At 41.5% G+C, this 11255-nt stretch overlaps 4 protein-coding genes across 4 annotated transcripts; all 4 read left to right on the top strand.

Moving 5' to 3' along the window:
- The first annotated feature begins 493 nt into the window (after positions 1 to 493).
- Positions 494 to 2148, top strand: LOC135440373 (uncharacterized). Its single transcript, XM_064699492.1, has 5 exons — positions 494 to 873; positions 943 to 1209; positions 1265 to 1403; positions 1466 to 1706; positions 1769 to 2148. Exons 1-5 carry the CDS (start codon positions 712 to 714, stop codon positions 2085 to 2087), a joined length of 1128 nt encoding a protein of 375 aa, XP_064555562.1. The 5' UTR covers positions 494 to 711; the 3' UTR covers positions 2088 to 2148.
- Positions 2149 to 2868: 720 nt separating this feature from the next.
- LOC135440374 (trypsin-like) lies at positions 2869 to 4960 on the top strand. Its single transcript, XM_064699493.1, has 4 exons — positions 2869 to 3026; positions 3754 to 3928; positions 3987 to 4263; positions 4525 to 4960. Exons 1-4 carry the CDS (start codon positions 2957 to 2959, stop codon positions 4894 to 4896), a joined length of 894 nt encoding a protein of 297 aa, XP_064555563.1. The 5' UTR covers positions 2869 to 2956; the 3' UTR covers positions 4897 to 4960.
- A 1304-nt stretch (positions 4961 to 6264) lies between these two features.
- LOC135440367 (trypsin-1-like) lies at positions 6265 to 9182 on the top strand. Its single transcript, XM_064699482.1, has 3 exons — positions 6265 to 6418; positions 6487 to 6700; positions 8330 to 9182. The coding sequence occupies exons 1-3, from the start codon at positions 6355 to 6357 to the stop codon at positions 9114 to 9116; spliced, it is 1065 nt and encodes a 354-aa protein (XP_064555552.1). The 5' UTR covers positions 6265 to 6354; the 3' UTR covers positions 9117 to 9182.
- Positions 9183 to 9698: 516 nt separating this feature from the next.
- On the top strand, positions 9699 to 11128 carry LOC135440360 (trypsin II-P29-like). The gene is made up of 2 exons (XM_064699476.1): positions 9699 to 10079; positions 10151 to 11128. The coding sequence occupies exons 1-2, from the start codon at positions 9775 to 9777 to the stop codon at positions 10872 to 10874; spliced, it is 1029 nt and encodes a 342-aa protein (XP_064555546.1). The 5' UTR covers positions 9699 to 9774; the 3' UTR covers positions 10875 to 11128.
- The last annotated feature ends 127 nt before the right edge of the window (positions 11129 to 11255 follow it).

The raw sequence follows: 11255 nt of genomic DNA, 5'->3' as shown, positions 1-11255 counted from the left end.
CAGATTTCCTCATAAATTTCTGCATGTTACAACTACAACTGTTTTACTATATATATATATATATATATATATATACACACACATATTACTATTATTATGCGTCTTAGTTAATTATATATGTATACATACAAATATTATAAATATGTATTGTATTAGAATGGTATTAACTAGCATTCAATATGAATGAATTAGCTATTTTCTGTCAGTAGTAAAATTTAAATACAATTTAAACTAGTTATTCGAAAACATAAAAACAAAAGCAAAAAACAAAAACATTATTAAATGGGGAGACACAAACAAAAAAAGAGTACACAAACAATTTTTTGATAATATTACGAGTAACGAAAACAAAAAATAAAATTTAAAAACAAAAAGTATTACTTATAAACAAGATATAATTAAAACAAAATCACACGAAATGCACGAAATGTTGTTTCATTCAAATGACAGCACAGCCGCATCAATCATATTCGTAATTTTTCCTAACAGCTTTTAGTATATTTCGTTTATTTTTAAATTCAAATTTGAATCAAGCGCTTTTAGCGCGCGCATTTGCTGGCGCAATCGATAAGTTTTATTCGTTCAATTCGTTCCACTCAATGAGCTAGTTCCAGTTCCGCGGCTCGATAAACGCGAAGCGTACGACTGGCCGGGCCGGGCCGGGCCGGCACAGCTGTCAGCTGTTTATGTTGTGTTGCGTTTTGATGAAATATGACTTTGAAGATAATTCAACTAAATGATGTGCAATTAATTAGTTGCCTTAGTGGCGACGTAGACAATGATGACGTGCTGCAATTTTATTGCCATGATAAAATAAACGAACTGAGCTACAATGAAAATTTGCCTGTGACACAATTTCAGCAGCGTATTCGGGTGAGCCTGTTGCCAGTTTTTTTTTTTTGCCAAAAGCTGTCTAACTAGATATTAAAATGATACCAACAGGAATTGAACAAACGCGTGCACTTTCCCATTAAAGCGGTGCGCACGGCCTTAAGTAGCGCTCATCCGGCAGAGGCTACATTGCGATGTGTCCAGCACAACGGCGCGGCTGAGGCGGAACCTGATGTGAATATGCATGGCAGCATCGAGCAGCAGCCGGAGCAGCAGGAGCAGGAGCAGCACTCTGTGCTCAGCTTGAAATATCGCATCGAGGGTGCACCGGCGCCGCTTAAGTGGGAATGGCGTTTGACCGGCGTGGACAGTGCAATGGTAAGACCTTCGAAAGCTAACCAAATGCATACTCATGTAAAGCTTATTTTTGCAGTTTTATCGTTGCCTATTGAAGGATGCTCTTCATACCGCCACCAATCTAAACGAAAATCTGCAGTCCTTGCTGGATGTCGTTAAGAAAAAGGACATAGAACTCAAACAGTATCGCATAGAAGGCGCTCAGCTGCGCAGAAGTAAGAGGCGTCTATTGTATATTTGAAGTATTTATTATATTTGTCAATTATCACTATTACAGCCACTGTGGCCACTGAGCCCTACGATGTGGACGCTTTTCATGTGCAACACAAACAGCTGCTGGCGGCTGTCGCCGCCTACGTAAAAGTGGGCCAAGCGTTGGATGGAGTGCCCGCCACAGCGCCCATTATTAAAAACGAAACGGCAGTGGGCGTGCCGCCCATGTCCGCTGATGTGGCTACCACAATACCATGCAGCACAGCAGCCACAAGCTCAGCCAAATCAATAAGTCCACGCAACAGGTTTGCCAAACATTTCAAATTCGCATTTAAATCATGTTACTCAATTCTCACTTTGCTTGCAGAAAACGCAAGGCAATGGAAACGGGCATACAACATGTGGAACGCAAGGTGCTGCAGCGTCGCCGTGTGCCACAGCTGCAATATAAGAATACTGAAAGTCAGGAATCGGATCTAGATGCTAGCTTTGCGCAAACCATGTCCAATGTCAAGGCTGAAGCTGAGATTAAGCAGGAGTCAGGCATTGAAATACCAACTGCAATAGATCCCGAAACAAAACCAATCGTAGAATCGACTAAAAATGAACTGGACGAAATTATGCAGTTGATCAATCGCACAGCGGAGCAAACCAACAAAATGCTAGAGGAGCATAATGTCACTTAAAAATGATAAAGATAGCAATAGCTCTCATTGCTGCGCGCTTTCCCTCTCTTTCTATACCATAGCCGAAATGGTTTTGAGACCAGTTTGTTTTCTTAATGCAATATTTGAGACTTATTTAAATTGTATTTTAGAAGTGCACATTTTTATGAAAAGCCAGTTTTTTGTACACTTCACCGAATATGCAATCAGTTGAAGAATAGCAAGAGCCTTTGTAGACAAAATTGTATATAATTATTTAGGCGAAATGTTTAAAGTTTAGATCTATTGATCTGAACAAAATTGTAAATTTTATTAATTTATTTTATAAGTCCTTACGATGTTATTTTTATATAAAGCACTTGATATTATGTACCCAAATCCTAAATGCACGTCTCCATACAAGCTAAAATTAACAAGCAAACATTTTAGAGAATTCATCAGAATATTCAATCATGATTTTATAGCTACATATAGCGTCTTGTAAAAGAAAAATATATGTATATGTATATCTATATCTATATTAAATTGCAAAATCTTGTCAATGTTGAACTACTTTATCATAAATCGCAGTCCGACAAAAGTTCTTTTAGAAAAACTATAATCCAAGACTAGAGATAAGCTTGGGCAACTCCATCGAAATGGATCTTGATATGACAATGATGTACACTTGGTCTATTGCATGGGTGCGTTTGTGGAAATCCATCAAAATGTTTCACACTTGAGAATTGCGTGCAATTGATCAAGACCGAGAGACATTCAGAACCTATAGCCATGCCTTTTTTCGGATTATGTGTTTTCTTCATATTTTGTGTGATTGCTTTTTTAAAAATTTATTTTGGATTATTTTTGGCTTGGTTTGCCTTTACTTTCGGCATCAAAAATTGCAAAACATGCTCGTCTCGTTGATAACGTGGTTAAATATAGTCATCTGTCTATTACAATTGGGGCCAGTCTCTGCGGGTGAGTAAGGGCAATCGGATATATCTCTAGATTTGGCATCTGAATGGATATGTGAATTTTTATTTTTATTTATTACTGTTCCGGGTGTTCCGAATTTCAGCAAGTATACAAATCGATTTCAATTCTAATTAATCGAAACCTTTTCGATAACAATAGATTTTCTGACGCATTGGCTGTCTCGAATCGCAAATATGAGAGATTTGAATAAATTTGTATTTTTTAAGTGCTCCAAGGACTTGAAAAATATACGAAATTGTGAGCTAAGGCTTGAATGCAATGTTCTGCTTTCCATATTCGTAACAATTTCTCCGCTTACTTTATGCTTTCGATTCGAGTTGGCATTGGTTCTTAAATCGATTCTGCTTGAAAATGTATGAAATATGCTTTTGTAAGATTCTTTCGAAAATGGAAATACGGCAGATGTTTGTATAAAATTATTTAAGAATTGACTTTTGACTTTTTCAATCCTATAAGTTACAACGGTCCGATGCGACTGTGGCGGAAAGTAATCCCCCCCCCCCCCTTCCTCAGCCGAGAGTCATCAGTTTTGCGATATTCAAATTGCGATTAGATACCAAACACATATCTAATATAATTTGTTGGTGACGCAAATGTTTTGGAACGTCACGGCGAAGCCCATTTGATAGATAACTAATAGATTGGCGTTAACAATGAATGAGCGCAAATGAATACTTAATTTCTTTCTTTCTATCCAAATGCCAAGCAGGCTCGATGCACTTCAAGATTGTGGGCGGCACCGCTACCGACATAGCCAAGACACCATATCAGGTCTCGCTGCGTTTGAAGAAGATTGACAGGAGACAATTCGGGCGTGGTCACATATGCGGAGGCACGGTCATTAGCCAGCGCCTGATTGCCACGGCGGCACATTGTCTCTTCGAGTGGGTGACCCTTGAAAGCATTTGAAACGGACCTAATATCAAGTTTATTTGTTTGTAGCGGAAGAAGGAGATCGATGCGCTCGGCCAGAGATTTTGTGGTGGTCATGGGCAACAGCTATCTACAGTCAAGAAGTGGAGCAATGCTGCAGTATAACGTGCAGAAGCTGATAGCCCATCCCCAATACAATCCGTCTGACTTACAGAACGATATTGCACTGCTATTCATTAACGGCTATATACCCTGGAGATCGAGCGCTCGGGCTCTGCCACTTGCCAAAGAAGCCGCCGAAGTGGGTACACCTTGCCTGATCTCCGGCTGGGGTAGTACATACTCTGTAAGTGAAGTATTCATTTCAAACATTTCCCGAGTTCGAATTGAATTCAAGTATTTCTGGTTTGTCTTTCAAGAATTCATATTCCTGAATATTTTCGAAATGCTTATTTGAATTTAGAATTGGAAATTTGTTATACATATATAATTTTGAAATTATGCTTATCGCTTTCAAGTTGCTCATCATTTTGGCAACAGTTTTTGTTGATTTCCTCATTTGCTTGCTGATCGATTAATCGATTAATCGATTAACGTTTGCTTTCAGGGCGGCTCCACTTCGCCAACTCTGCAATCGGCAACGGTGCCGGTGATCAGCCAAAGGGATTGCAGTCGCAAATATGGCTATATATCGACTGCCCAGATATGCGCCGGCTATATGAGCGGGGGCATCGATTCCTGCCAGGGCGACTCCGGGGGTCCGCTGCAGTGCTACAATACGCTCGTGGGCATCGTCTCCTTTGGCAGATTTTGTGCTGCCCAAGATTCGCCCGGCGTCTATACGAGCGTTGCATACTATATCGACTGGATAAAGAGGACGAATCGCTCGCTCGACTATTCGTACTACAGCGACAAAGCGGCAATTGTCGTTGGCCCAAAGCTGACTGTCTTGGCCATCTTTGTGGCGGCCAGTTACTGAATGCGTCTGCAAGACTGACTAATATTCAAAAAGAAATTAATAAATATTATTTCTTTTATAGGTATTGCCACTTGTTTGACTTGTTATTATAGTTCTGCGATTACCGCTCAACAAATGTGTAAATAGAGCGGGGCCAGAAATTGGATCTGAAGTGCCTCAGCCTCGTGTTCGGTCAATGAAATAATTGAATTTATCTAATCAATGAAACCAGCTCCTAAGTGCGAAATTTCAATTTCAATCTATCACTGATATATTCATTATACATTTATTTATAAAACAAGCGAAGCCAAACAGAAAACACTTCCGAGAATCGAGTGACGCCTTTCAGCCCTGTGTCTGACAATCTGGTCAATTCATATAAAAACAATTTTAAGAATTCGTCAGAATGTTCCATTCTCTCGACTTTATAGCTACAGATGACCACTTTTAGAAGTCAAAACAAGTAAGAGGTTCTAGTCGGGAGCTCCCGACTAGGGGATACCCTGAACCCTCTTCTTCCGATAGGCGATGGGTATAAAATGAAAAATACTTTATATATGTATATACTATTCTAGAAGCTACATGTCAAGTTTGGTGAATCTAGCTCATATTATTTGCCGAAATTGCTGAAAAAACAGGATTTCGATATCGATTTTTATCGATTACTTGGAAACGGGGCAAGTTATCGAATATCGAAAACAAACTCGATCTGCGCGGGGATTAGGAGGACCTACAACGGACGGACGGACAGACGGACGGACGGACATTGCTAGATCGACTCGGCTCGTTGATGCTGATCAAGAATATATATACTTTATGGGGTCGGAGATGCTTCCTTCTGTCTGTTACATACATTTGCACAAATACATAATACCCTGTTTACCCATTGTCAATGGGTTCAGGGTATAAAAAGATATATATTAAAATCCTCAATACCTTCAAAAGGGATCTTTGTAGTATTTTATGATTAATCTGTTTTAGTTCGATTCGAAGATCAGAGATAGGTTTCAGCTTCTCGTAGTAGTTCACTCGATTGAATTAATTAATTGTTAACTATTTGTTGATATCGTTGAGCAACTCCGTGACTTTATGGGGCTGTAAATCGAAATGGATCTTGTGCTAAAACCATTTGATATGACAATCATGGGCACATCGTAGATTGCATGGGTGTGTTTGGGAAAATCCATCAAAATGTTTCACACTTGAGAATTGCACCAATACAGAGACACGTGCACACCCTATAGCCATGCCCCGTTTGGTACTCCAGTGAACGGAATGGACTAGCTGTCCGCTGTTCAAGAATCTATTCAACGAAATTTACAAAGTGGGTGGGTCTGGCCGGTGACGGCTGATTAGATTATGTCGAGCATGTATTGCCAGATTTAATTGTGACGATAGCAATTGGCTGGCCAAGTGGCCCTGACTGTCCGTACATTTAGTTGACGTTCTCAGCTCGTGCCGTAAATACGAATACTCCACATGGCTCCCAAACGGGCAACGATCTTTGCCGTGCTCTTCGGCCTCTATCTGGTGGCGATGTGTGGTATGTGTGCCCATATTGAAGCGCTCACATCTTCTGATGCCTTTCTCGATTGTTCTTGTACGGCTTAGGTGCTAGACTGGACTCACGGCATATACGTCCCAGATTCAATGCCGATCCGGGTCGGATTGTCAATGGCACCGTGGCCAATATGGAGGCCACCAGGCATCAGGTCAGTCTCCGGCGTCGCCTCAACGATGGCTACTTCTTCGGTACGGGCCACATTTGCGGCGGCTCACTGATCAGGCCAAATGCGGTTCTCAGCGCGGCTCATTGCTTTGTGGAGTAAGTGTCCAGGATAACTCCCAGCTGATCCTCATAGCTACACATCCAATGACAGACGACTCACTCTTTAGCCAAAACTTATTGCCGATCCTCACATCTGATCCTCCTAATTGGCTGTGATATATCTGATCTCTATTACTGATCGTTTTTAGCTGATTCTCATATCAGATCTTACATTCGTAATGGATAATAGATCCGTTCTATTATCGTTGCAAGTGATCGTCACCTTTTGACTGATTCTCATAACAGACTCGAAATGCCCCCTTTAGCAGATTCTCAGTTTTATACTTAAATCCGATCATTATATCTGATCACCATTTCAGATCCTCAATCTGAGCCTCACAACTGATAGCCTGTAACTTATATGCATTACCTTTCACTCCAAACAGATCCTATGAAGTATATCTCAAATATGTTGCTTAGGCTTATTTCTCTATAGGATTTTACTGATGCACTGATCCTCATATCTGCAGATTAAAATTTAACCTGATGGGGCCTTATAAACAAAATCCAATAAAATAACTGTTCCCACAAACTGATTCAAATGATCATAGGTAATCCTCTTTTCCCACGCTCGCACCTCATTAAAAGTTATTGACAAAATATCATCTCTGGAATGAAGTCATTTTTTTTGATGACGGAATATCTCGGCCAAATAATGTCCGATTTTCGACTTGTACGGATCATGGCTATCGATTGGCATTAAAAAATTAAAATATAAAATTTGGCCCAAATCGACACAAAAGCAAGGGGTTAAATCACGTTTTTTCTCAAAATGATGATTTTTTTTTTAATATCTCGGGTAAATATCGTCTGATTTTGAAATGTTATACCTTTTTGATTTCGTAAGGAACCCTACTATCAATTGTCATTCAAACAAATTAAAAATCGATGGGTTAAAAAAAGTTGTTGACCAAAAAACGATTCGTTTGTAAAGTCAACCTTTTTTGATGATTTTTTGGAATATCTCGTCCAAAAAATGTCAGATTTTGGAATTTTATACAATTTTGGACTCGATAGGATCAATACTATCGATTGGCATTAAAAAAAATGAAAATCTAAATTTTGACCCAAATCAACAAAATGGCAAGGGGTTACATCACGTTTTTTCTCAAAATCGGGGTCGGTTCGAAAATTAAAACTTTATTGATGATTTTTTTTGAATATCTCGGGTAAATATCGTCTGATTTTGAAATGTTATACCTTTTTGAATTTGTACGGATCTCTACTATCGAGTGGAAAATCAATTGAATCAAATATCGGGGGCTTACTTCAAAGTTTTGGACAAAAAACCAACTTTGTATTGATATCAACCTTTTTTGATGTTTTTTTATGGAATATCTCGGCCAAAAATTGTCCGATATTTAAATTATATACCATTTTCGACTACGGACCATGGCTATCGACTGGCTTCAAGAAATTTAAATTCTCATTTAAGACCAAATTAAAATAAAACAAAGGGGTTACATCACAATTTTTGCGACATTTGCGATTCTTACTGCCGATCCTCATGTTCGTGCCTCATAGCTGAAATACAGCCCGAGACTATCAGCTAATCTTCATACTCGATTCTTATGTGTAATCCCCGTAACCGATCTCTACAACTAATGGTTTTTATTCATGCCACAGCCAGATCATCTACGATGGCCGCTTCTTGCCCAAGGAGGACTTTATTGTGGTTATGGGCAATTTGGATCGCTTCGAGAAGGCAAACACCCTAACCTTTGACATTGATCAGCTCATCCTGCAGCTGGACATCTTTGATCTGTCCACATATAACAAGGATATTGCGCTGCTTATGCTCAGTGGTTCAGTGCCCGCCAATCATCCCACCATACGTCCCATTGCACTGAGCTCCCTGGCCGTACCTGCGGAAGCCGTCTGCCAGGTAACTGGCTGGGGCACCACCGAGGAGGGCTACGGCTCCGATATACTCATGACCCTCGACGTGCCCATGCTCAGCGATGCGCAGTGCATCAACGACACCGCACTGGGTCATTTAATACTGCCCGGGATGATCTGTGCCGGGTATATGGAGGGTGAGCGCGATGCCTGCAATGGCGACTCCGGCGGACCGCTCGTCTGCCAGAGCCAGCTGGCGGGCGTTGTCTCCTGGGGCATTGGCTGCGCTCTGCCTGACCTGCCAGGTGTTTACACTGAGGTGTCCTACTACTACGAGTGGATAATCGAACAAATCTCCGAGGCAAATAGTGGAGATGGCAGCGGCGACGGCAGCGGAGAGGGCAGCGGAGAGGGTAGCGGAGAGGGCAGTGGAGAGGGCACCACAGAGGGCAGCCCAGAGACCACCACAGAGGGCAGTCCAGAGGCTGGCGACGATGGCGTCGCTATAATCACAGTCACCTATGCTCTGAGTGTTGCGGTTCCCGTGCTGCTCGGCCTGAGCCACATTTCTTAACTGTAAAATAACGATACGCTAAAATTCTGTTTTGTTTTTTGGTCAATATATCAACTTTAAGGTTAAGATGAATGTCCAGATGTTATTGAAAACCCAAATTTAAATTGAAAAAAAAGAACATGTGTTGTAATTGAGAAAGGTAAAAAAAGATACTTTTGTTCCTGCATACGGGTTATGCAAAGTTTTCAGTCAGATCTAAGCCCGATAAGTATTTCATCTATGAAAGGATCCCTTGGCATTTATTGCCGTTCTGCTAAAGCCAAAATTATGAAATACAATCTTATAGGGGTTTGTTCCTTTAAGTGAATCTGCACATTATCCACGTAAAGATATAGAAGGAATATTGTTTTGATCATATAGGCATACACTTCATAGATATAGATATCTGGCTTAGACTACGAAGGGGAGCTTTACAGAATATTTGGAGACAGATTTCCCTGACCGATTTATGAAAAGCCAAGAACTGTCAGACAGAACCAGAAAGGAATGAAGAATCTAGCAAATGCAAGAGGATCCGTTTCGAAAGATTCCGAATCGAGATCTTAATATAAGAGCTTGAGCATAGTATGCCATGAATTTCTGCATATGGTTTTAAATATAGGTAAATAAGTTAGCTTAAAGTTCTCAGTTTATATTTTGTATACAGAAGTTGAAAGATATGGATCTTTTGTTATACGTGAATTCGGGCGGTAAGGTAAGTGTGATACTGTTGCTGCTGATACTGCTCTGGACCACGCTGGACATGACCAAGGCTGAGCTGAACACAACCCAGGTGCTTGGCGACGATCAGCTTTCCGTGCCGGTCCTTGACAATAGTTCATATGCCGATGGGGCGCCAATCGAGTATTATGTCTCCCTGCGCCAGCGGCAAAAGGAAGCCTTTCGCTATGGCTCTGGCCACGTGTGCGGTGGTGCGCTCATTAGCCACAATGTGGTGGCAACCGCTGCGCATTGCTTTTTGGAGTAGGTGCTGGCTGGGTTTTGGGCTGTAGATGTTGCGTCTGATCTTGTGTTCTTGTGTTCTTCGCCCACAGCCGGACCAGGTACGATGGCAGCTTTCTGCCCATATCGAGGTTCATGGTGGTGCTGGGAAGCCAGCATCGCTTCGTACGCGACGAGCAGACGATGTCCTATTCGCTGCAGTCGTTGCTGATCAACCTGACCAAGTTCGATACGAGCACCTACGACAAGGACATCGCATTGATCATACTGAACGCCACAGTGCCGTCCATCATGCAGCCCATCCAATTGGCCGACGCAGCCGCTCAGCCGGAAGCCAGGTGCCACATCAGGGGCTGGAACAACAGTCACATGGAGTACTACTTGGGCCAGATGATCAGGCTGAATGTGACGCTCATCGATGAGGGGGCCTGTAGGCGTGTCTCCGATCTTGTCGAGAATTCCCTGCGCCCTGGCATGCTGTGTGCCAGCAATGCGAATAAGGATCAGCTGGATGGATGCACCGTCGATGCGGGTGAGCCGCTCCTCTGCGACGGCAGGCTGGTCGGCATCAGTTCGTGGGGCATCAGGTGCGGCATGCCCCAAATTCCCGGTGTCTATGCCAATGTGACACACTACTGGCATTGGATAGACAATACCATTGCAAGCTATCAATTGAAAAATCCACAAAATGGCCAAAACGATCTCATGCGCGCCGACGAATTCGAGGATATTGCCAGATCATCTGGCACAATGTTCGAGCCACTTTACAGGACAATACTCCTCCTAGGTTTCATGCTAAGTCTATGCGACTTCTAGAGCGAATCGGAAGCACACACACACACAAACACACAGACACACACACACACAAGCATTATGCACACAGACAACCCATGGATCATAGCATACTTTTAGGACGCGTTCGAATAACCCATTTTGGGAATGGATCGTTAATAAGATGAAACACTTTATAAGACCAAAAGCACAGCGTAAATTAAATGTACTTCAAATCGAAAACCCAAAATAGTTTAAGACGCAATTATTGGTTAAATATATTTCAGCCATAAATTCAATCCGGATAGAGAACCACTAAAGATAATGTTTGGGGAAAATCAGAAATGGGATTACTAACTATTAATACGATTGAATCATAAAAATGGGCAAAAAATGAATGAATATAATTCTGTTGTGGTAAGGTAG

Source organism: Drosophila montana, unplaced genomic scaffold, assembly GCF_035044405.1.
Source record: "Drosophila montana isolate Dmon_TW-CO22-7 unplaced genomic scaffold, ASM3504440v1 contig_924_1, whole genome shotgun sequence".
Lineage (NCBI taxonomy): Eukaryota > Metazoa > Arthropoda > Insecta > Diptera > Drosophilidae > Drosophila > Drosophila montana.
Note: the sequence above shows the minus strand (reverse complement) of the source record. Positions and strands in the feature narration are given on the sequence as shown.